We start from the raw sequence: 25,476 nt of genomic DNA, 5'->3' as shown, positions 1-25,476 counted from the left end.
TACTCACCCATTACTCACCTCCTGCTGAGTGGCCGGGTTCATAACAGGTCTCGGACCAGTACCAGGGGGGTGGAGACCCCTGTCTTAGCTCACTCCCTTGCTGGCCCCTTTTCCCACAACATGCTTCCTCGCTGTGTCCACATCCATGCATCCTCGCTGTGTCCACATCCATGCATCCTCTCCTTGGTTGGCTGGCAGTTCCCCAAGCCTTGCTTCAGGACCCTTTCACAGCCGCTGCACACTCCTGCCGCCAGCTCAGAAGTGACTCAGCCAAGGGCAGCTAGGCTCCACCCCCCATCAGAAAGGAACAGAAGAAAGACAAGCAGTGGTTTGGATTAAAAAATCATTGCCCTCTGGACCCCATCCTGGGATGGAACATTGTCAGAAAGAGGCCAGGGGCAAGAGGAGTGGGACCCGGGAGGCTGGAGGTCACTTCCCAATTGGACCCCCACCAGCTGGCTACATAATGACTTGCCACCTTTCCCAGCCTCTCTGTGAACATGGAACAAATAGTCCAGGTCCTCAATATCCAGGCTCTATAAACACCTTTCTTAAGCTTCTCCCAGAACAGGAAAATGTCCGGAGCACCCCCATCTCACTTTGCTAACCTGACTTCAGCCCCTGTGCCCTGGGTGGCTGCTTGAGGAAGGGGTTTCTTAGTAGCGACATGGGAGAACTCAGCCAGGCAGCCCTGTGGCAACTCCACAAACCACCCAGAAGGAAGGGGCAGGCCTCTGGTACCCGGGGCCGTCTGGAAGCCTGGTTTCGCACTGCCACATCATGTTTCTGCTGATCCTGCTTTTGACCAGCTAAGGCACTCGCTGGGTCTCCATGGAGTGTAGAAGAACAGTGCTCATTGCAACAGAGTGGCCGTCCGGCTATTTTTGTTCCCCGTCAGCGCTTTCCTAAGACACCTGATTCTCACAGCGGAGGCTGTGAGATGGGCCTACCCTTGACCTCAGTACGCTGATTGCAGGCCTTATCCCTTCCCGAGGCCCCAGTTTTCTCTCTAGAGGATGAGGAGTGCATAGGTTCTCTAGAAAATCAGAATCAATGAGATGTATGAAGATGGAACTATTGACAAATGTGACTAGATTTCTTCTCTCCTGCCAATCCTGATCAGTTGGTGGTGTCTCCCTGGAGCACGGTGGTGAGAAGGATTCTGAGAGCACAGTCAGGCTTAGAGGAGAGTGCTGTGATAGATTAGTAATGTCTGCCCAGGGCTCAGGAAGAGGGAGCAGGCAGTATGGCTGCTGTTCCTGATACATAGCATTGAGCACACTCTTAGGTGTGCTTTCCAAAAGGGGAGAGGGGCAGAATCCAAGTGCAGGGGGTGGGCCTCATTTGCGCTGCCACCAACAAACTGCATGACTTGGGTAAGTGACTGTGTCTTGGCTGTCTCCATATGAAAAATGGGATCAGAAAGCCTTGGGTGTTTTGGTGAGACTGAAATTTGATAGAATGTGGGAAAGTGACAATTTAAGGTGATGTGCTGGCTATTTGTTGTTGTTGGTTCATGCAGGAGACCTGGTACTGGCATGGAAACATCAACGCCAACAAGGTGGTCATGAGTGGTGTGAAGTGCTCGGGAACGGAGCTGTCCCTGGCGCACTGCCGACACGACGGGGAGGACGTGGCCTGCCCTGAGGGAGGCGTGCGGTACGGGGCTGGAGTCGCCTGCTCAGAAAGTGAGAGTTCCTGGGGGTCTAGACAGCTGTCCTGCCAGGCTTCAGGAGGGGCACAGAGCCTCACTGGTTATTCCCTGCAAGGCTCTGCCTGGGGTCTCTGCTATGAGCCCAGCAAAATGGAAAGTAGGGATGGATTCTTGTTAAGTGAGAAGAGTCAGGGGCAAGAGGAACTACCCCCATAGGCAACCCTGGAATCTTGCCTAATAACAGTGGAGAAGGCTGGAAGGAGGAGTTTGGAGTCTGGAAGCCTTGGGTTCAAAGGCAGGGTCACTGTGGATTATTTAAGTGGCCTTAGGAGAATTAAGTGACTTGGTCTCCGGGGAGCTGGCTTCTGGCTTAGCAGTGAAACACACACTGCTTGGTGGGTCCGCTTCCTTCCTTCTGCCCTGCCACCCAGATCATTTCCTGGGACTTCCCTGGGGATCCGATGGTTAAGACTCTGCGCTTCCAATGCAGGGGATATAGGTTCAATTCCTGGTCAGAAAACTAAGATCCCACATGCTGTGTGGAATGGTCAAAAAAACAAAAGGACATAGATCATTTTTTGTTGTCACACACACACACAGGGTGATTTAACCTCCTAGTGACTCCCTGGGAATCCTAGAGAGCTTGACAATATGGAAGGGAGCCCCCACCCCCACCTCTATCCCCACCTTGGCCAGAATTCAGAATGGCCATCTCAGCAGGTTCCCTGCCAAGCTGAAAGGACTGGCTGACAGCCCTGTGGGTGTGTTCTTCTCTGGATCCCACCCTCCTTGCCTTATCAAAGGATTTCCTTGTGGATCTGGGAGGTGGGAGAGGCCCTGAGCCTGGCCAAAGGACTCCAGACCAGGCATTGCCTGCCGTTTATTAGCTGATCTTGGCAAAGTTAGTTCACTGCTATGATCCACAGTCTTCGTTGTTTTTCCTAGAGCCTGGAAATTAAATGTGACAACAACACGTGCAACCGCATAAAAAACAGTGATGCACTGTCGTTTACCATCACGGAGAACTAGGGAGATTAAACTTGAACTCAGCGACTTCTCCCCCTTTTAGACCCCTTCAGCATTTCGTAACCCTTGTAAAGCAGGACTCTCAACCCCAGCGTGAGCTTCTCCGGGGAGACATTATATATTGTTGCATCCTTTCTGAGAGGAAAGAGTGAGAGTACCACCCTTACCAGACCCCCAGGCAGAGAGATGTGATCTCCCCATCATCGGGAGTCTTTTCTCAGCTTAATAATTTATTTATATTTTTAATATACCATTTATCAAAAAAAGAAACTAAGATAATATAAACCTAAGTAAAATTCAAGGTAGTATAAGATAAAAGCAGATTTAGAAAAAAGTAGGGAGACTTCTCTGATGGTCCAGTGACTAAGACTGCATGCTCCCAATGCTAGTATCCTGCGTTTGATCCCTGGTCAGGAAACTAGATCCTACATGCTGCAACTGAAGATTCTGCATGCTGCAACTAAGACCTGGTACAGCCAAATAAGTAAATATTTAAAATTTTATATATATATATATATAATTTTTAAAAAGTAGGTATTGGCAAAATGAGAGTGGCTCAAACTGGAACTGACAGAGATTAATAAAAGTTTGTATATTATAGAGACCTATACATTTACTGGGCTTCCCTGGTGGTGCTAGTGATTAAAAAAAAAAAAAAAAAACCTGATTTTCAGTGCAGGACATGTAAAAGACGTGTGTTCGATCCCTGGGCTGGGAAGATCCCATGGACGAGGGCACGGCAATTCACTCCAATATTCTTGCCGGGAGAATCCCACAGACAGAGGAGCCTGGCGGGCTGCAGTCCGTGGGGTCACACAGAATTGGACACAACTGCACACAACTTAGGCTAGCACAGCACATACATTTACTGTCATAGAGTCGTATACATTTATTGTTGTCATTATACAGGAAGCTTCCTACCAGCCAAAGGAAAGAGAGAAATGTGGTCTTTAATATAATTAACAGTATGCCTGGGCTTCCCTCATAACTCAGTTGGTAAATCATCTGCCTGCAATGCAGGAGACCCAGGTTCAATTCCTGGGTCGGGAAGATCCCCTGGAGAAGGAAATGGCAACCCACTCCAGTATTCTTGCCTGGAGAATCCCATGGACAGAGGAGCCTGACAGGATACAGCCCACAGGATCACAAGAGTCAGACACGACTTAGCAACTAAACCACCACCACCACCATGCATGAGGTAGAAACAAACCCTGAGTCAAGAGAAGCCCACTCTCCTAGATACTGAGATCAAAGGGGAGTTTTTCATTATGAGGACCAAGAATTATGAGATCAACAGGGCCCTCACATGCTCACGGCAGACCAAAAATGACCTTCATGGGGCTATTGCTCAAAGAACCCCTCTGCCTAGGCTGAAGGCATCAGTCAGAGTCTGCAGGGGGAGGAAGAGCCACTGGGGCCAGGAACACTGATCTGGCTTCATATTTTATTCATAAAGAGAAAATATATTCTTCTAGCAACCTTTTGCTTGCCTAGTGGCTCAGATGGTAAAGAATCTGCCTGGAATGCAGGAGACCCAGGTTTGATCCCTGCGTTGGGAAGATACTCTGGAGGAGGGCATGGCAACCCACTCTAGTATTCTCACCTGGAAAATCCCATGGACAGAGAAGCCTGGTGGGTTACAGGCCATAGGGTCGCACAGAGTTGGGGATGCTTTGGGTATTAGGAAGGTCAAGATCTCATTCCATGGCAGGTGTTGAGAATGGGCTACCAGCTAAGTCAGGCCACGTTACCTTGAGACTCCTGAGACGGAGGTAGGGCTGGCCTCCTCCCGGAAAGAAGAGAGCCTGATGGAGACCCCAGTGACCAGCGCAGAGGGAGGCAAAGGGATTGTCCATTAAGTACTGACTAGTGTACAGATCATGAAAAGAGGCCACAACACCCTCATTAAACTGTGCACTCAACACTCAGCACCAGCAGTTGTGCATCCTGAAAACCTACTGGGCTCCATGCACAGCCAGGGAGGGGACCCAGACTGGGCAGAATTGCTCCAGGCAGTGATGAACATGAGGGAAGCAAAGCTCATAGAGGACACTCACCTCAGAAATTTGCAAGCATCAGAAAATAAAAGATGGATGGGTCTTAGGTTTGAAGGTTTGTTTGCTTGTTTTGAGATTTTTTTTTTTGATGTGTATCATTTTTTTAAAGCCTTTATTAATTTTGTTACAATATTGCTTTTATGTTTTTTTTGTTTTTGTTTTTGGCTGCGAGGCATGTGGGGTCTTTGGGTCTTTGTTCCTCAACCAAGGATCGAACCCACATCCCCTGCGTCGGAAGGCAAGGTCTTAGCCACTGGACCACCCGGGAAGTCCCTGGGTCTTGTCATAAATGATTCATATACTACATTCCTGTGAATTGAGGTACACTAGAAATGTTCAGTAGAATCTCACTTTTAAACAGAGATACAGTTAATCCTTTGGCGAAGAAGTTAATCCTTCTACTATAACTGTTTAGTAAACATAGATTGTAACCACTGGTGATTATTTTTTTTTAACACCTGCTATGTACATTGTGCTAATTGAATAGGTCAAGCTTGTTTTAAAAGAGGTAACTGGGTTAAAACTCTCACGTGGAGCAACAGTGCAAGGGGAAACTGGTAGAACCGGATATATATCAGAGCCTTGAAAGCATGCAACCTGCCCCCAGCAAGTTACAGAAATATATTCTGAAGAAACGATTAAAGTTACACACGGAGATTTACTACAGGATGTTTATCACTGCTTTATCTTTAACTGTGGTCCAGTGGTTAAGAATCCACTTGCCAATGCAGGGGACATGGGTTCAGTCCCTGCTCCAGAAAGATCCCACATGCCACCAGACAACTAAGCCCTCTCGCCTAGAGCCCATTCTCTGCAACTGAGAGCAGCCTGAGAACCGCAACTAGAGAACAGACCCCGCTCTCCGCAACTAGATAAAGTCCCACACAGCAACAAAGATATAGTGCAGTCAAAAGTTAATAAGTAATATTAATTAATTAATTTAAAAATAAATAAAGTGTAGGTTAGGGTTATCAATTAAATATTGTAATGGATATCTATGAACAAGTGAATATGTCAAGATATGTTTTGAGAGAGGCAGCATTAACAGACTAATACAAGTAGTATTGTATGTAGTACAAATCTTCATACAGTATTACACATGGTGGGAATTTGTAATTCCCAGAAGAATCAGACCAAAGTATTAAGAGTGTTCTCTCTATGGGTAGCATGATTTCACTGTTAGAAGTTAGAAGTCTTAGTCACTGTTGTGTCCGACTCCTTTCGATCTCATGGACCGTAGCCCACCAGGCTCCTCTGCCCATGGCATTCTGCAGGCAAAAATAATGCAGTGGGTTGCCATTCCCTTCTCCAGGGGATCTTCACAAGCCAGGGATTGAACCCAGGTCTCCTGCATTACAGGCAGATTCTTTACCATCTGAGCTACCAGAGAAGCCCCGATTCATTGTTATTGTCTGCTTTTTATTATGGAAAATCTCAAGCCACTCTAAAGGAGATTCAGTTCAGCTCAGTGCAGTCTCTCAGTCGTGTCTGACTCTTTGCTACCCCATGGACTGCAGCATGCCAGGCCTCCCTGTCCATCACCAACTCCCAGAGATTACTCAAATTCATATCCATTGAGTTGGTGATGCCATACAACCATCTCATCCTCTCTCGTCCCCTTCTTCTCTTGCCTTCAATCTTTCCCAGCATCAGGGTATTTTCAAATGAGTCAGCTCTTTGCATCAGGTGGCCAAACTATTGGAGTTTCAGCTTCAACATCAGTCCTTCCAATGAACATCCAGGACTGATTTCCTTTAGGATGGATTGGTTGAATCTCCTTGCAGTCCAAGGGACTCTCAAGAGTCTTTTCCAACACCTCAGTTCAAAAGTATCAATTCTTTGGTGCTCAGCTTTCTTTATAGTTCAACTCTCACATCCATACATGACTACTGGAATAACCATAGCCTTGACTAGATGGACCTTTGTTGGCAAAGTAATGTCTCTGCTTTTTAATATGCTGTCTAGGTTGGTCATAACTTTTCTTCCAAGAAGTAAGCACCTTTTTATTTCATGGCTGCAATCACCATCTGCAGTGATTTTGGAACACACAAAAAATAAAGTCTGACGCTGTTTCCACTGTTTTTCTTCTATTTGCCATGAAGTGATGGGACCAGATGCCATGATCTTTGTTTTCTGAATGTTGAGCTTTAACCCAACTTTTTCACTCTCCTGTTTCACTTTCATCAAGAGGCTCTTTAGTTCTTGTTTCCTTTCTGCCATAAGGATGGTGTCATCTGCATATCTGAGGTTATTGATATTTCTCCCATCAATCTTGATTCCAGCTTGTGCTTCTTCCAGCCTAGCATTTCTCATGATGTACTCTGCATATAAGTTAAATAAGCAAGGTGACAATATACAGCCTTGATGTACTCCTTTTCCTATTTGGAACCAGTCTGTTGTTCCCTGTCCAGTTCTGACTGTTGCTTCCTGACCTGCACACAGATTTCTCAAGAGGCATGTCAGGTGGTCTTGTATTCCCATCTCTTTCAGAATTTTCCACAGTTTATTGTGATCCACACAGTCAAAGGCTTTAGCATAGTCAATAAAGCAGAAATAGATGTTTTTCTGGAACTCTCTTGCTTTTTTGATGATCCAGCGTATGTTGACAATTTGATCTCTGGTTCCTCTGCCTTTTCTAAAACCAGCTTGAACATTTGGAAGTTCATGGTTCATGTATTGTTGAAGCTTGGCTTGGAGAATTTTGAGCATTACTTTACTAGCGTGTGAGATGAGTGCAGTTGTGCAGTAGTTTGAGCATTCTTTGGCATTGCCTTTCTTGGAATGAAAACTGACCTTTCCAGTCCTTTGGCCACTGCTGAGTTTTCCAAATTTGCTGGCATATTGAGTGCAGCACTTTTACAACATCATCTTTCAGGATTTGAAATAGCTCAACTGGAATTCCATCACCTCCACTAGCTTGTTCGTAGTGATGCTTTCTAAGGCCCACTTGACTTCACATTCCAGGATGTCTGGCTCTAGGTGAATGATCACACCATCATGATTATCTGGGTCGTGAAGATGTCTTTTGTATAGTTCTTCTGTGTATTCTTGCAACCTCTTCTTAGTACCTTCTGCTTCTGTTAGGTCCATACCATTTCTATCCTTTATTGAGCCCATCTTTGCATGAAATGTTCCCTTGCTATCTCTAATTTTCTTGAAGAGGTCTCTAGTCTTTCCCATTGTATTTCTTCACACTGATCACTGAAGAAGGCTTTCTTATCTCTCCTTGCTATTCTTTGGAACTCTGCATTGAAATGGGTATATCTTTCCTTTTCTCCTTTGCTTTTTGCTTCCCTTCTTTTCACAGCTATTTGTAAGGCCTCCTCAGACAGCCATTTTGCTTTTTTTGCATTTCTTTTTCCTGGGGATGGTCTTGTTCCCTGTCTCCTCTACAATGTCACAAACCTCCAGCCATAGTTCATCAGGCACTCGGTCTATCAGATCTAGTCCCTTAAATCTATTTCTCACTTCCACTGTATAATCATTAGGGATTTGATTTAGGTCATACCTGAATGGTCTAGTGGTTTTCCCTACTTTCTTCAATTTAAGCCTGAATTTGGCAATAAGCAGTTCATGATCTGAGCCACAGTCAGCTCCTGGTCTTGTTTTTGCTGACTGTATAGGACTTCTCCATCTTTGGCTGCAAAGAATATAATCAGTCTGATTTTGGTGTTGACCATCTGGTGTTGTCCATGTGTAGAGTCTTCTCTTATGTTGTTGGAAGAGGGTGTTTGCTATGACCAGTGCATTCCCTTGGCAGAACTCTGTTAGCCTTTGCCCTGCTTCATTCTGTACTCCAAGGCCAAATTTGCCTGTTACTCCAGGATTATTCTAAAGGAGATAGAATAATATTAATATAATGAAGCCTCATGGACCCATTACCCAGATTGAACTACTGACAATATTTTGCAAACATGACAAAGAGTCACACACCACTGAACCACTAAGCATGCATGCACACAGTGAGATCTGCAGAGGTGTCCAGCAGGGCTCTCAGAGAAGGGAGAAGGAGTTGGGGGTAGTAATCCCTGACCCGGATAGGGGAGACCACAAGAGCCAGTTCCAGATGCTCGGCAGGCATGCAGGCCAGTCACTGCTCGGGAATCAGAGGAAACCTAGGTGGGAAGGGGCGTGGGGTCTCTGGCCTGTCTGAAGCCTGTGTCTGCCCTGCTCCCAGCCGCCCCTGACCTGGTCCTCAACGCAGAGATCGTGCAGCAAAGCACCTACCTGGAGGACCGGCCCATGTTCATGCTGCAGTGCGCCATGGAGGAGAACTGCCTCTCGGCCTCGGCCGCCCAGACCAACCCCACCACGGGCTACCGGCGGCTCCTACGCTTCTCCTCCCAGATCCACAACAATGGCCAGTCCGACTTCCGACCCAAGAACGGGCGCCATGCCTGGATCTGGCATGACTGCCACAGGTGAGCCATCCCTCCCTGCCCCAGCCTGCCAACCCACGGGACCCAGATGGGACGCAGACTCACAGGGCCACTTAGACACAGCTGAGTGGCCACATGGTCCTGGGGGCAGGGCTCCCCCTAGCTGGAGGGCTCCTTTACATTTGCAGACAGCGTTCTCCCCTCCCAGAGGCCCTGGCCCACCTCACCCTCTCCAAGCCTGCTCTCTTTCTTGCCCCTGACACCTCAGAAACAAACTTCATTGAGAACCCAGTGCCCCTCCATTGACCTCAGTCAATGGTGTCAGGTGTGTTCTCAGCACATATGTGCTCTGCAGGGAGCTTGGGGTGCTGCAGGTGTTGGATGCTGAGTTCATGTAGAAATATATTTTATTTTAGTCTAGTCTACTTTATCTTTATTTTTGGCTGTACTGGGTCTGCGTTGTGGTGCCCAGGCTTCTCTAGTTGTGGCATGCAGTCTCTCTACTTGTGGCATGTGGGTTATTTTAAAGACCAGTATGCTCTACATGTTGGACGTCTCTAGGAAGATGGTGAGTGTGGAGACACAAGTTCTAGGCCCAGGAGTCATGAGACCTGGTCTCTCAACCCAGCCATGCCTCTAACCAGCTGCATGATGTCAGGCCATCTGGGCCACGTCAGCTGGGACCTCCACTGTCCCTTCCCACCCTCAGTCTGTGGCTTGTTCCCAGTGCTATATAAATTCCTGGATGAGAGCAGAGCACAGCCCCAGAGCCAGCCCAAGCTGGAGCCAACAGAAGCCTTGCCATTCATCTCCCTGTGCTCCCCAACCTCCTTCCTTTTGTTCCTTTGCTTGATTCCCACCCTAATCCAGAACCCTCTGTCTGTTGCTGCTGGCTCTCATTTTGCTGCTCTGACCTGAGCTGGGTGGGTAGAGGGAACAGAGTGAACAGTTTTGAAAACGAACAGAGGGAGGCCCCTGCCATTCAACATGGCAGCCACCTTCCCACCCCTTCCCCGAGGGACCACAGACTTTGACCCAGCGGGAGTGCAGGGTCGCTGTGCTTAAATTCCCATCCCTACAAGAGTTTTGCATCAGGTCCCCACGAGGGCTGGCAGCATCTGCAGTCAGTGTCAAATCCAGGGCCCTTGGGAGATTGACAGTTGCGTAAGAATCTGCATGTTAACAGGTCCCCAAGGGATTGTGTGCCATCAGTCTGAGAGGCCCCAGTCTGGCTGACCTCTAGGTCCTTCCAGCTCTGAAGTGTGATGATCACTGTTAGGGACACAAGAACTAGAGTTGGTAGAAAAAGGTACCAGGCAGGGTACCCTCCTTATTCTGAATCAGGAAGCCGTGGCTCTGCATTCACATGACTTGTCCAGGATGAAGTTGGGGAATGGGGGTCCTAACTGGGGCCTGCCTGACTCCCAGTATGTGCCCTTCCTGGTACCTCCCCCAGTCTTCAGAAGGGCTCCTCTGGTGGCTCAGACAGTAAAAAAATCAGCCTGTGATGCAGGAGACCTGGGTTCCATTCCTGGGTCGGGAAGATCGCCTGGAGACGGCAATGGCAACCTACTCCAGTATTCTTGTCTGGAGAGTCCCATGCACAGAGGAGCCTGGTGGGTTACAGTCCATGGGGTCGCAAAGAGTCAGACATGACTGAGCAACTAACCCTTTCCTGTCTTTCCCCTAGTCTTCATCACAAACCTGTTGGGCTGCTTTTTCATGTCATAATTTATGGCCTAGTCACATTTGAAACTGTTTAGGGATAGAGTTGTTCACTCCATTTCAAAAGAAAGGACAATTTGAACTTCCCTGGTGGCCCAGTGGTGAAGACTTCACCTTCCAGTGCAGGGGTTGCAGGTTCTTAGCTCCTGGTCAGGGAGCTAAGACCCTACATGCCTCATGGCCAGAAAACCAAAACATAAGACAGAAGCATTATTGTAATAGATTTAATAATCTGGTCAAAAATGGTCTGTATCAAAAAAAAAAAAGAAAGAAAGGACTGTGATAGAACTTGGGGGTGCTAATATTCCTTTGTGTAGTTGACCCTTGAACAACACAGATTTGAAATGCGTGGGTCCCTTTATACATGAATTTTTCTTTTCCAATTAACGTAGTACCTCTACATATTTTCATTTTATAGCTTTTAAATTAACTCAGTGTGGGGAAAAGTTTGTGTTCGATTAGAGATCACAATACGTGGAATCAAAAGAATTAGGGCTGCTTGTGTCCGGATTCTATCCAGGCAGTTTCAGTTTCCTGCCCTCGGGTGAGTCATTTCTGAGCTCCTTTGTTTCTGAGGCTGAGATAACAGTTCTTGGAGTTTCAACTGCTCGGAGGTCAGTGCCCCTAACCTCTGCGTTGTTCAAAGGTCAACTGCAATTACTCTTGGTATGTCCTGAAAGTCCTAATTAGCCAAAGAAGTTTGGGTCTTTATATAGAAGCATGGAGGTCTTCTGCAGGGAGGGAGTCAGAGAGTAAAATTAAAGCCCTGACGTATGGGTGCCTGATTTCCTTCCGAGAATACATGGTGGAAGCGCTGCCCTTTGGATCTATAAGTAGAAGGTAATTGAGTCTCTGCCCCATATATGGTGCTCCACCCAGACATCACACGGTAGGGCTCTCCCTGTGACATAGGCTTGCTCTCCAAGAAATGGTTTCTTCTCTAAGAATACACATGGTGACCTCATGGAAGTGTTTCTTCTGAGCCGGAGCTCCAAGCCACCCTGACCTCCCCGCCCCAAACCCTGCTTTTCCTGTGGTCTATTTCCTTTCTTTGTTTACAAGATGTTGCAGTCAACGGTTTGGAAGGAATGGGTGGGAAAGATCACACTGGCTAAGCATATGTCCCTTCAGCCTTGCCCTCCTGGACTGTGGCTGAGAACCTCTGACCACAAGACCCCAGGGAGTGTAAGAAACTCCCCACGCCTGGCCTCCAGAGCTCCAGGGGAGCTTCTCCAGGACCTGTGGGAGGACTTTCAACAGGACTCCTGGCCCTGAATCTCTCTGTTGGGCCCCTTTGGAAGCATGATGAGAACTGACCCATCCTCCACTCAAAAAAATTATTTCTGGATTTTACACCCTGTTTCAGCAGATTTACAGATGCTAAAGCCCATCTGTGAAGTCAAAGTTGAGAACTCTGGCTCAAGTTAGCCTGAGTCTGCAAAATGGTCACTCCCAATTTAGCTGATGCTATGATGAGGAACAGAGATATAGTCTTTGAAAGTGCTAAGATGAAACACCACAGGGGCTTCCAGGTGGCAAAGCCGTAAAGAACCCGCCTGCCAGTGCAGGAAATGCAGGAAACGTGGGCTTGATCCCTGGGTCAGGAAGATCCCCTGGAGAAGGAAATGGCAATCCACTCCAGTGTTCTTGCCTGGACATCCCATGGACAGAGAAGCCTAGCAGGCTACAGTTCATAGGGTCACAAAGAGTTGGACACAACTTAGCAACTGAGCAGGCACACACAAGGCGACGCTCAGAGACTGAGCCGTCTCAGAGCCTCCTCACGAGCCAGCCTAAAGGGAAATGCTCTGAGCCATTCTCTCTCATCACCATGGCTCTTGACTGATGATCCTGATGGGGGTCCCCTTCCTGCTTCTTGCGCCCCAGCTAGTGGGCCACACTGCTCACATGGCACATGATGTCACAGAGCAGCCTTGCCGCTCCTGGTTCTCAGCCCCCGCTGTGTCCCAGGGTGCAGCATCCTGCCTTGCCCCCTACCTCAGGAAAGCCCTGGAGGGGAACTGGGAGCTGGAGATGCAGGGAGACGGATATCCAACACAGGTGCCAGACCCTCTGATCACGGGTGGCCCGGCTACAAAAGGCGGGACTTCGTTCATCACCCCCCCACACGGGTGGCCCGGCTACAAAAGGCGGGACTTCGTTCATCCCACCCCCCACCCCTGCCACCATGTGCAGAGCAGCCCATGTTTTGGGTCAAAGCCCTGCAGATTCCGTGCGGCCTCAGTGAGCCAAATTGAGGCCTTCATCCCATCCGGGAGGGCTTTGTTCCACCCGAGGACTGCCTAGCAGGTGGGGAAGGGCAAGGCCGAGCGAGCAGCAGGGCTCCTGCCCTTTTGTGGCAGCACCTCCTGAGGTTGGAACACGCCCCTACGTTCTCTGAAATGGGAATGGGAGCATCTTCTGACCCACACCTGAACGCCAGTCAGGACTGGCCAACCTGGAGGCACCGGGAGACACATGGCTGGTATGAGAAAGGAAGAAGAGTGAAGCATCTCTGTAACATGCGCTGATGCTCAGACGGAAAGTCTTATCCGGGCCCGAGATGACCTAGGGTAACAAAGAACATACCCAAACCTCACTTCTGGTTCTGGACTGTCTTTGTCTGTCATCCGCGTGTCCACCCAGAGCCCTGTACCTCGGCTGGTGCCGTGCCTTAGTGTACCTCGCTCTCTAGTCTCACGGTGGAAGATCACCCCTCCTCTCCGCCAAGTTGCAACGACCTCCGCCGGCCTCCAGTGAGCTAGTGTCCGGTGTTCTCTCCTGCCTAGACTTCCTGAATCTCTGCAAACCGGTGTTTCCCTGTCTTTATCCCATAGATCAGGCTACCTCTTAGACCTCTGAAGATTAGGACGCTCAGCCTGAAATGAGAAAATGTCCCTGGATCAACAGATGCTTCCTCCCTCCTTCCCAGCAGCCTCGATCTGAATCTCCTGGGGTGTGAGTGTGGGTGGTGAAGGGTGGGTGCCCCTGGGCTTTCCAACCAGCCCGCTGGGAGGAGAGGTGGCCCGGGAGGTGATGTCCACACACGCCCCAGCAGTAAAACACAGAGGCTCCCGGACCACAGCTAGCTAGCATCATGAGTCTCCAGCCAGCTGCTTCCCTCCCTGTGTCCACAGGGGAAAAAACGAAGAGTCGGAGAAGACTCTTAAATCAAGTCTGCAGGAAGCATGGGCAGCAGGAGAAGGTCAGCCTTACAAGAGTCTGTCTGTGGGCTCCGTCTGCATTTTGTTTAGACAGCGGAACATAAACCTATTCCTCTTCAGTCTTTCCAGCCAGTAAACATAGCAACATAAACCCCTCTCTGAAAGAGGTAGACATGTTTTAGGCAGTGAGTCAGACCTTGTGTCCCATCTTGCTCCTTCAAGAAGCCAAAATAGACTCTTTCAAAGTCATTCCTTCAACTGCCACAGAATGCATCCTTGTAACTGTTCCCCATGGGTCCCTGGCTCAGCATCCTTTTACCCAGGAACCCAAGTGACCTGGGAAAAGCCCAAGTTAGGAACTTCTGACGTTATTTATAGCACCAGCCCAATGCAGGAAGAAGGGGAAAGGGCCTCTCATTTCCTCTCTGAAAAGTTGTCCTTTTAATTTTCCTCTTCTCTCTGTCCTCTCCTGTTCCCATCCAGCCGAGACAGCCTGAGGGCAAACACCTAAGGCTGGGGGTGGGGTGGTGGGGGGCGGCGAGGAAGCTGCTGTCGGCCAGGAAATAATCATAGCAATGGGTCCCCTGGAGAAGGGAATGGCAACCCTCTCCGGTATTCTGGCCTGGAGAATCCCATGGACAGAGGCCTGGCAGGCTACAGTCCATAGGGTCGAAAAGAGTCAGACACGACTGAGTGACTAATACACACAGTCGTAGCAATGGTAGCGGTGTTGATAGTAATAAAGCAGGACTCCATCACTCAGGGGAGTAGCAGTGGTAAGGAGAGGGTGGACAGGTACTGAGTGTTCCTCTGTCTCAAGCCCCGTGTTAGGCATTTCTGTGACTTCTAATCCATGTTTTCTTTCCTGTTAATAGTTTACTTTTATTTATTTTTTTAAAGTCTTTATTGAATTTGTTACCATATTGCTTCTGTTTTATGTTTTGGTTTTTTGGCCGCGAGGCCTGTGGGATCTTAGCTTTCTGACCAGGGACTGAACCTACACCCCCTGCATTGGAAGGTGGAGTCTTAGCCTCTGGACTCAACCAGGGAAGTCCGTCTCCTAGTTCATCTTTACAGAACCCCTGACAGGGGTCATGCTATCATTCCCTCTTTCCTGCGGAGGGAACTCAGGTCACAGGGAAACAAAACTCGTGATTCTGTTCCCCAAACCTTGGCACCTGGTGCCTTCTCCCATTTTCCAAATGTTGCTGGAATGACAGACGAGCGAGTGCGAATACTTGCAGCCACTTGTGATGAGACATGTAGCAGCTTAGGATGGGCCTGGCACCAAGCCCCTCAGGAAGGCCTCTCGGAAGCCATGTTTCCCATGTTACTCTGCACCAAACACAGGCCTTTCCAAGAACCTGCATCTGTTCTCAATTCTTCCCGAGGGATGAGATGGGACCCTCTTAGGTAAATGTTCATCCGGGGCAAGAGCCACGGGGGTGCACAATCTCTCTTCCTTCTCTGCTCCCTTCTAGAGGATGTGCCGGTCACCCTCTCCCTCCCACGGGGTCTCAAAGCCCCTTTTTCCCCCTCTTTTTAAAAAAAATTTTCTTGATGCCAGGAGCACAAGTTTCTGCCTCCATCACCTAGTTTGGGACACATGTGTTCCCTGCTCATCAGCGCCTGCTCTTCCCACCCTTTCTTCCCCTCTTCATTCTGTCTCCCTCCCGACCATACTCCCACTTTAAACGTTTTCTAAAGAAACAGTGGAAACAGTGTCAGACTTTATTTTTGGGGGCTCCAAAATCACTGCAGATGGTGATTGCAGCCACGAAATTAAAAGATGCTTACTCCTTGGAAGAAAAGTTATGACCAACCTAGATAGCATATTCAAAAGCAGAGACATTACTTTGCCAACAAAGTTCGTCTAGTCAAGGCTATGGTTTTTCCAGTGGTCATGTATGGATGTGAGAGTTGGACTGTGAAGAAAGCTGAGTGCTGAAGAATTGATGCTTTTGAACTGTGGTGTTGGAGAAGACTCCCGAGAGTCCCTTGGGCTGCAAGGAGATCCAACCAGTCCATTCTAAAGGAGATCAGCCCTGGGTGTTCTTTGGAAGGAATGATGCTAAAGCTGAAACTCCAGTACTTTGGCCACCTCATTCGTAGAGTTGACTCGTTGGGAAAGACTCTGATGCTGGGAGGGATTGGGGGCAGGAGGAGAAGGGGATGACAGAGGATGAGATGGCTGGATGGTATCACCGACTCAATGGACGTGAGTTTGAGTGAACTCCGGGAGTTGGTGATGGACAGGGAGACCTGGCGTGCTGCGATTCATGGGGTCGCAAAGAGTCGTGTCCGACTGAACTGAACTGAACTGAAAGACATCGAAGAGTGACTTGCATTCATCTGCAGAAAGTGCCCAGGTATGAATGAGCTGTGACAGCCACTTTAGGTCTCTGGAGGGTGCTACATCCTTTTACTAAATATATCCTAATTTATTGAGCTTATTGATGCTGAGCCCCCTGTTCATCAGTTTATCTGATTAATTCCCATTGCACCCCATCCGTTACATGATTATTCCCATTTAGCAGATGAAAAAACTGAGGCTCGGGAAGGTAGTGGGTTGTCCCCCTCCGGAGCCCATGGAAGCGCCACGATTCCACTTCTGTCCCATCCCCCATCTCATAATGCCCTGTCCACTGCACACTTTTCTCCCTCCACCACCACTTTGGACCACACTGCTCTGCTCGAGATGTCCCCAGAGGGGAATGGCCAGCTGGGCCATCGCTTGCAGGTGGCAATCCTTCCAGAAACTGACATCCAGACCTCCCTCTCGCCCCCAGGCATTACCACAGCATGGAGGTGTTCACCCACTACGACCTGCTGAACCTCAATGGCACCAAGGTGGCAGAGGGCCACAAAGCTAGCTTCTGCTTGGAGGACACAGAATGTGAAGGAGGTATTCGGGGGACAGGGCGGGCCAGGGAGATTCTGAGGGACTCAGATGCTCCCGCGCGTGCTCATTCGGCCAGGATCCCAGGCCTGGCTCGGGACTCTGTGTCACCCTGGCCCCTGCTGACTCCTCACAGGACCTTCCTCACTGGAGACCTCATGACTGCCATCTGGGGCTGGAGGGATAGGGTGGGCAAGGCCTGGCTATAAAGGCACCTGGGTCCCCAGAGTCATGCTGACAGGCACTGGTGGATCCAGTGCGTCCACTGGTGGGTCTCCCCTGTGAGGCTCAAACCCTTGAACCTGACACGCAGTCCCCTCCCGCTCTGGCTGCCACACTTTCTCTCTGTGTCCAACACAGATACACAAGCCCCACAGGTTCTTACCTTCCAGTTCAAGCTCAAAGCCCCACTTTGAGGTTCCCAGACTCTCTTGACTGCCCCAGGCAGAGGCAGCACCCCACCCACACCCCCAGTCACTTCCATACCTGCACGGTGACCACTGTGGGCGCCCCTGCCATCCTGGCCTGACCGAGCTCTCTCAAGAGGAGACAAATGACTCTTCTCAGGGCAGCTGGGACTTAAGAGTAGCGCCCAGACTCGGCAGGCTCTCAGTAAATGGGTGCTAAATGTCAGTGGTTGATGTGGCCTCTGGCATGTCATGAAATCACCCAGCAGATGGGTTTTGAGCACCCACTCTGTGCCACACAAGGGGCTGACCCAGGACGGGTCAGAGAGATGGGTCAGACCAAGACCACATCCAAGAACGGATGCCCTCGGGGAGACCAGATGACCCCACCTCAGGGTCAACAATAAACACCATAACTTACCCAGAATAGCGCATGCTTCATTCCCAGGCTGATATTCCTCAGAAAGGCCAGGGTGGGCCAGAGTGGCCCAGGAGGGCTTCATGGAGGAGGATGCAGTGGGATGTGGATAGGGAATTGAGGGGGGGATTCTACCAAAAGCAGAGCAGAGCAGGGATGGGCTGCCGAGTCCAGAGGCAGCCAAGGCTGTGGGCCTGGAGAAGGGAGAGATGCTGAAGGTGGGGTCTGGAGATGCGCCTCTGCTTAGCAGGCTGCTTGGGGGCCTTCGTGGGGAGCACGGTGGAGGGACCGTGGGTGCCTGGTGACTGGGCTTCCCTCTGTCTCCACATGCAGACATCCAGAAGAGTTACGAGTGCGCCAACTTTGGTGAGCAGGGCATCACCATGGGCTGCTGGGACATGTACCGTCATGACATCGACTGCCAGTGGGTCGACATCACCGACGTGCCTCCTGGAGACTACCTGTTCCAGGTGAGGCGCGTAAGGGGCTCCAGGCCCCCCGCTGATGGGAGGAGGGGTCTCTGCCTGAGCAAATGGGTAGGCAGCCTCCTGCTGATGGTGCCCAGGCATGGAGGCCGGGCTGTCTAAAAGGGCACAGAGTCCTGCACCTGGTATTTGCAAATCAAAGGGCATCTGCAGGCCAGATTTGGTCCTCAGGCCAGGAATCTGTGCAGACTCTAAGGCGGCCTACACTTCTTGTGTCTCTGGAGCTGTACTTGCACCTCCACCCTGGCTTCTCCCAGTGCCCTCCCTCAGGCTATCTTGGCCTGTGCTGTCAGGGCTAAAAGCAATCACGTAAAGAGCCATTCACTCACAAATGTCTGTGACTTGCCTCTCCCAGAAATGTTTGCCTCATAGAAGAGGATCTGCAGAGGGGGCAATGTTCAATGCAAAGAAATAAACCTATAATGGTAGATTGTTAGGTACTAGAGACAGCCTGTCCAGTGACTGTTTGTGCAGCGACTTCCCAGGGCTTCTACGTACTCTGTCTAGGGGAAGGGCCACCCTGAGACAGGAACTAAGACGCATTGGCCTCCCACCTTCCTGCAAATAGCTGCAGGCCCCAGCCAGGGCCCAGACTGGTGGGGGAACCCAGGGTCACTGTATCCCCAGCGTCTCCCCTTCAGGCACACAGGCGCACTCCTGCCTGCGGAGACTTCACCTTATTTTTCCCACATCCCCACCCATCTTGCTTTCAAGCTAGATCCTTGGGTGACCAGAAATGTGTCATTTTGTCTTGAAAGCTTTCCTAGGAGGGCATTCAGCCAGCCCAGGGCCTGGCCACGGTCCCCACCTTATAGAAAATCCTGGGAGGAACCAACACCTGCAGGGAAGTGACCACAGAGGGGCTCTGAAGGTTTCCCTGGTCAGTTTCAGAGACTGGTAATCAGACAGCCAAGCACTTTTCCACCCACAAGCCCAGAACCGCAGACTTGGAGAGGCCCAAGCAAAGAGCAGAGTGCTCTTTATTTAAAGAATCGGATATCCATGTCTCTGTACACATACTTCAGTTTATGTTTGAGGTCTGCTATCCCTTTGCAAGGGGAACGTGTAGCGTCATGTATTTTGATAATGTCTGTTTAATAACTGTGACTCATTAAAACCTTCCCAGATGGCCCAGTGGTAAAGAATCTGCCTGCCAATGCAAGAGATGCAAGAGATGTGGGTTCAATCCCTGGGTTGGGAAGATCCCCTGGAGTAGGAAATGGCAACCCACTCCAATATTCTTGTTTGGAGAATCCCATGGACAGGGAAGCCTGGAGGGGTACAGTCCAGGAGGTCACAAAGAGACAGACATGACTGAGCACGCAGGTACTTGTACACTGAAGATCAGTGGTAGGCCAGACCCTGGCCATACCCTGTGGGCCCATGGTCTCATGTAATCCCCAGGGATGGGCATTATCATTACCCGCACTTCACAGCCAGCAAGGCCAGGTCATCTTCCCTTGGGATGGACGTGGAGCTTTAGACTCGAAAGAGTCCTGGCCTGGGAGTACTGGCCCTCTCCATTCCCATGTGGACCCACGTGCAGGCCCCGGCAACGCTGCAGGAACAGGAGAAAGCTGGGTTGCGGAGCGGGTGGCGTTCCAGCCCAAGAGGCCAGTGCACAGAGGCTCAGAGGCAGGGTTCCAGAGTTAGTAGATCCCTAATTTCCACCATTTCCTGGATCCACAGCAGATCTTTTTTGTTTTTCAACACAAAGCTGCCACTGTCACTTTATTTTGTTTGTGTGTTTTTCTTAAGTTTTTTAAAAATTGAGGTATAATTGATTTACAGTATTAGTTTCAGGTGTCCAACATAGCAATTCAAAAGTTTTCTAGATTGTACCCCATTGATAGTTATTAGAAAACATTGGCTTAATTCTCTGTGCTTGCAGTAGTATATCCTCACAGTTTATTTCATACACAGAAGTTTGTACGCCTGTCTTGCCTCTCCCCACTGGTGACCACTAGCTTACGCTCTATATCTGTGAGTCTGCTTCTTTTTTGTTCAGTTCAGTTCAGTTCGGTCGCTCAGTCGTGTCCGACTCTTTGCGACCCTATGGATCACAGCACGCCAGGCCTCCCTGTTCATCACCATCTCCCGGAATTCACTCAAACTCTCGTTTTTTTTGTTACATTCACTAGTTTGTTGTGTTTTTTAGATTGCATATATACGTGATAATATGCAGTATTTTTCTTTCTCTGACTTATTCCACTAAGCATAATACCCTCAAGTCCATCTGTGTTATTGCAAATGGCAAAATTTCATTTTTTTTTCTGGCTGAGCATTCCATTGTGTGTATACATATATACACATCATATCTTTACCCCTTCATCTGTTGATGGACTCTTAGGTTGCTTCCACATGTTGGCTGTTGTAAACCACAGCAGGTCTCGTCTAAGGAACTAAAGCCACTGCCCACAGATCCCCAAGAGACTGAGGACCCTACATATGAGTCTGATGGGATTGTGGAAACCATTCATTTCAGCTCTCACCCTTGCACCCGAGTGGGTCAAATGGGCCCTAATAGTCCCCACTGCCCTCCCGGTCACCCTGCAGGGACCCATGCTGGGCGTGACTATCTGTGAGCAAAGGCTGCCTGGGTCTTGGTGCAGGGGGTTTGTCTGTCCTGGGCTATGAGCCACGCATGGGCTGGTACATGGCACAACTAAGGTTGTCAGGCAGAAAACATCAAAGTAAGGCCACCCCAGAGCAGGACATTTTCCAGCCTTACCTAGAGAGATGGTCACCATGGGGCATAACCTAGAGCCCCCAGAATGGTCTGCACGGGCTAGGACTCAGGGCTGGAGCCCCCACTGACCTGTTTCCCGTAGTAGCTCTGGTAGGCCCAGCCAGCTTGCTAAAGGGTGACTCTTGTTACTGTTTAGTCACTAAGTCATGTCCGACTCTCTGACCCCATGGACTGCAGCACACCAGGCTTCCCTGTCCTTCACTATCTCCCAGAGTTTGCTCAAACTCATGTCCATTGAGTTGGTGATGCCATCCAACCATCTCATCCTCTGTCATCCCTTTCTCCTGTCCTCAATCTTTCCCAGCATCAGGGGCTTTTCCAGTGAGTTGGTTCTTTGCATCTGGTGGCCAAGGTATTGGAGCTTCAGCTTCAGCATCAGTCCTTCGAATGAATATTCAGGGTTGATTTCCTTTAGGACTGACTGGTTTTATCCCCTTGCTGTCCAAGGGACTCTCAAGAGTCTTCTCCAGTACCACAGTTCAAAGGCATCAATTCTCAGCCTTCTATCCTCTTTATGGTCTGACTCTCAGTCCTGGAGGAAGAGGTCCTGAAGGCCCCAAGCCTATAGAATGCACCTTAACGAGCAGGCTGTCCCTCCCCCATCATACTGACCATGGGTGGCCCTGTCCCCCTTGCCTCCTTGGGGTCTCAGCCCTTCAGATGTGGCAGGACCCTCAGGGAAAGCCTCATCTGTGTCCTCTGCACTTTCGCCCACAGCCCCAGGCCCAGCTTCTGTCTCCTCACTTTCCCATTCCTTCAGTTCCTCCTCTGGGCTCCTCACCACTAAATATCCCTTTTCTGTCTGCTCCCAGGTGTTTTTGTTGTTCAGTTGCTAAGTTGTGTCCAACCCTTTGCGACCCAATGAACTGTAGCATGCCAGGCCTCCCAGTGCCTCACTATCTCCTGGAGTTTGCCCAAGTTCATGTCCATTGATTTGGTGATGCCATCCAACCATCTCATCCTCTGTCATCCCCTTCTCCTCCTGCCTTCAAGGTCTTTTCTAATGAGTCAGCCCTTTGAGTCAGGTGGCCAAAGTATTGGAGCTTCAACTTCAGCATCAGTCCTTCCAATGAATATTCAGGGTTGATCTCCTTTAGGACTGACTGGTTTGATCTCCTTTTGGACTGACTGACTGATCTCCTTTAGGACTGACTGATCTCCTTTAGGACTGACGAATCCCAGAAGCCCCCTCAAAAGAGTGGTCCCTCCTGCTCCTGCTCCTCTGGGTGCCACCCTCTTACCTGGGATGATGCAGAGGCAGGGGGTACAAGGGGGAAACCTGCCCTGGTGAGTAGAAAGGGCCTGGGGACCCCCTAGAGCAAACCCGGACCCAGAGAACAGAAGGGCTGTGTCTAATGCCGTGCTGCCAGGAGCAGTGTCATCTGCAGCACCCAGGGCAGCCCCCCTCTGACTCCCCACAGCATCCAGTCCTGGTCCCCATGCCCTCCCAGCCAGTCCCACTCCCTGGCTCCCTTCTGGCTCTTTTAGCAGCTGTTTCATGGCCACCCCGGGCCTCAGCTCCTGCTTCTCTACTAACCTCAAACCTCTCTGGCACCAGGAGAGGGTAACCCCTTTTTGAAGGCATGCCCGGGTTGGGAAAATCCCCTTGGAAAGGAAATGGCTCCCTACTCCAGTATTTTTGCCTGGAGAATCCCATGGACAGAGGAACCTGGTGGGCTTCAATCCATGGGGTCACAAAGAGTCGGACATGACTGAGTGATTAACAGTCTTTTAAAAAAAAAAAAAAAAAGCTTTTTATTCTGTACTGGGGTATGTGCTGTGCTGTGGTTAGTTGCTCAGTCGTGTCTGACTCTTTGCGACCCCACGGACTGTAGCCCGCTAGGCTCCTGTGACCACGGGGATTCTCCAGGCAAGAATACTAGAGAGGGTTGTCCTGCCCTCCTTGTACTGGAGTATAGCCAGTTAGCAAACAGTGTTGTGATAGTTTCAGCTGAACAGCGAAGGGACTCAACCAAACATATACATGTATCCATTCACCCGCAAACCGCCCTCCCAGCCAGGCTGCCACATACCATTGAGCAGAGTTCCCTGTGCTGTACAATAGGTCCTTGTTGGTTATCCATTTTAAGTGTATACATGTCCATCCCAAACTCAGTAACTATCCCTTGCCCACCTCTGAAGGCTCACTCTTGATAGGAGTATGTGGGTGTGTGTGTGAGGTGCATGGAGGTCTCCTCCAGGTCTCCCCTCTGCCTCCCTGGCCTCACCTCTGGCCAGTCCTACACCCTCCCCTCTGCTCTGAGAACACAACACCGGCCATGCTTTGCTCTGTCTCGTGAGCTCAGCCTGGCTCTGGAGGCAGGCCTGGTCTCAGCATCGCAGCCGGGCCTACGATGAAGGGTAGCCGAGGCAGGATCCCCTCTGAACTGACTCTCCCCCAGGTTGTCATCAATCCCAACTACGAGGTGGCGGAGTCTGACTACACCAACAACATCATGAAGTGCAGGACCCGGTATGATGGCCACCGCATCTGGATGTACAACTGTCACATAGGTAAGGCCTCGGGGCCTGCTGGGGAGCACTGTGCCCCCAGGGCTGCCCCTCCTCAGGCCAGCCAGGTCCTCCCACTCCTCAACCCACCTCCAGGAGACAGGCGGGAGCTGCCCCACTTTCTCCAGGAAACAGAGCGCCTTCCTAAGTTGGGTAAAGACCTTGGGGAGGGGGGCCAGTCTCACGTTTCCACACACGGGAAGGATATGGTGAACACATAGGCCTGGATGAAGACGGAGTTTTCACGGCCAGCTTTGGCTGAGGCAAGAGAATGGGACAGAAATGGGCCGGCCCAGCACAGACCCCAAAGCTATTTAAGGGCTGGCGAAGCTGAGGCCACCACCTCATTATGCGTGAGACCGCAAAAATGTGGGCGTCGGCAATTTGTGGGCTCTGTGTGTCATTTTCCTGTCGAGCTCTAGCCGCCCCTGTGGCTTCTGGCCACCAGTGAAGAAGCATTTCCCTGCATTATACAACCTGGATTCCGAAAAGGGAGGCTGGGCTTTCTCCTCCACTGGCAAGGTGATGGCCTTGCTCTCGGTGGAGGCGAAAACTAACGGCATTAGATTAAGTCACTCCTTCAGCCGACTCTGCCAGGGCAGCTGACGTGAGCCTGGCCCTACAGATGGCCAGCACCTGTCACTGCCCTGCTGGCATCACACACAGGTGGCCCTGCAGGCCGCCTGGGGAGGATGGGGTGGCTCCAGCTCTGCGGGGGGAGACCTGTGCATCTGGTTTGCCCAACATTGTCTCTCTGATGCCCGTTTCCCCAGGTGGTTCCTTCAGTGAAGAGACGGAAAAAAAGTTTGAGCACTTCAGTGGACTCATAAATAACCAGGTCTCCAAGCGGTAAAGTGGCAACATGGTCATCTCCTGCCTTCAGGCCACGGGCATCTCCCCCAAGAACTGCAGTCTGACCGGATATCACCCTGCTCCCCCTCATCCAGCCCGGCCCTGCCCATCTCGACCCCCTGCAGCCCTCGGCCAAGCTCAGGAGGAAGGCGAGGAAGGCATGTTCCTGACACCTGCAGCCTGGGACAGCCTCCGGGGCTGGGGCTCGTCCACGGGGCGGTGGGGACCAGCGCCAACTAAGAGCCATCCTGGCTGGGACCACGGGCACACAGGTGGTCAGCTGCTTGTCCCGTCCAAGGCGTGGTCCACTCCAAGCCTCATCACCTGCCCGGCTCACCACAGATAACATGGGGCCATTTTCTTCTCAAGTTACATGTTGGCAACGTGGGTTAGCAGCCCAAGGAGGCCAGGCTGGATCCCACTTCTCCTCCTCTTAGGTTGTTTCCAGCCAACTTGAATATCTAGACTTCTCTTCCAATTAAATGACCTGCCTCTACTCTGTTTATTCTATTCACACATATAAGTAATGCTGCCACCTGTCTTCTGATCCAGTGAGCTCAGAGATGGTGCTTCTCTTGCCCCCAGACACCTACACCCCTGTGTCCTCCTATTTTTCAAGATACTATAATTATATTCTATTTTCACAGACTTTGAAACACAAAGTAATTTAGTGGCATTTCATATCGGGTATCTGGGCCTTTGAACGTACAGCTCAAAAGAAAAAGCAGCCCACCTGTGTAAGTGACGCCTCTGTCTGTCCTTCTAATTCTGTGGGTAATTGATTCAACGGTGCTAGAACCAGGGTTCTGGGTGAGGAGGACGCTCACCGATCGCCATGTGTCATCACGGACACTTACACATACTTGAAACTACGAATAAAAGATTTATGACCTGCAGGTGTGTTTCATTTGGGCCTCTGCGTGCAGCCCCTAAGCCACAGGGCTCCTTTCCCCAGTCACAGCCAGAGAGCTGCACACCCTTACAGGTTCTCTCTTGTAGGGACGTGGGTTCCAGACACCTCCTGTCTGGCATTGGCTACAGGTTGGTGTTTAGTCGCTAAGTTGTGTGTGACTCTTTCACGATGCCATGGACTGTAGCCCACCAGGCTCCTCTGTCCATGGGATTTCCCAGGCAAGAATACTGGAGTGGG

At 50.3% G+C, this 25,476-nt stretch overlaps 1 protein-coding gene across 1 annotated transcript in view; it reads left to right on the top strand.

Annotated features, from left to right (window-relative positions):
- The window catches only part of LOXL2 (lysyl oxidase like 2), a 113,563-nt gene extending 88,341 nt beyond the window's left edge, over positions 1 to 25,222 (top strand). The window contains exons 9-14 of the mRNA XM_019966354.2: positions 1,523 to 1,688; positions 8,915 to 9,158; positions 16,795 to 16,910; positions 18,063 to 18,199; positions 23,366 to 23,477; positions 24,248 to 25,222. Coding sequence (XP_019821913.1) covers positions 1,523 to 1,688; positions 8,915 to 9,158; positions 16,795 to 16,910; positions 18,063 to 18,199; positions 23,366 to 23,477; positions 24,248 to 24,327 — 855 coding nt within the window. The 3' untranslated portion in view covers positions 24,328 to 25,222. The remainder of the gene's footprint in view (positions 1 to 1,522; positions 1,689 to 8,914; positions 9,159 to 16,794; positions 16,911 to 18,062; positions 18,200 to 23,365; positions 23,478 to 24,247) is intronic.
- Positions 25,223 to 25,476: the final 254 nt, after the last annotated feature.

This window comes from Bos indicus, chromosome 8, assembly GCF_029378745.1.
Source record: "Bos indicus isolate NIAB-ARS_2022 breed Sahiwal x Tharparkar chromosome 8, NIAB-ARS_B.indTharparkar_mat_pri_1.0, whole genome shotgun sequence".
NCBI lineage: Eukaryota > Metazoa > Chordata > Mammalia > Artiodactyla > Bovidae > Bos > Bos indicus.
This window is presented reverse-complemented; position numbering and strand designations above follow the sequence as displayed.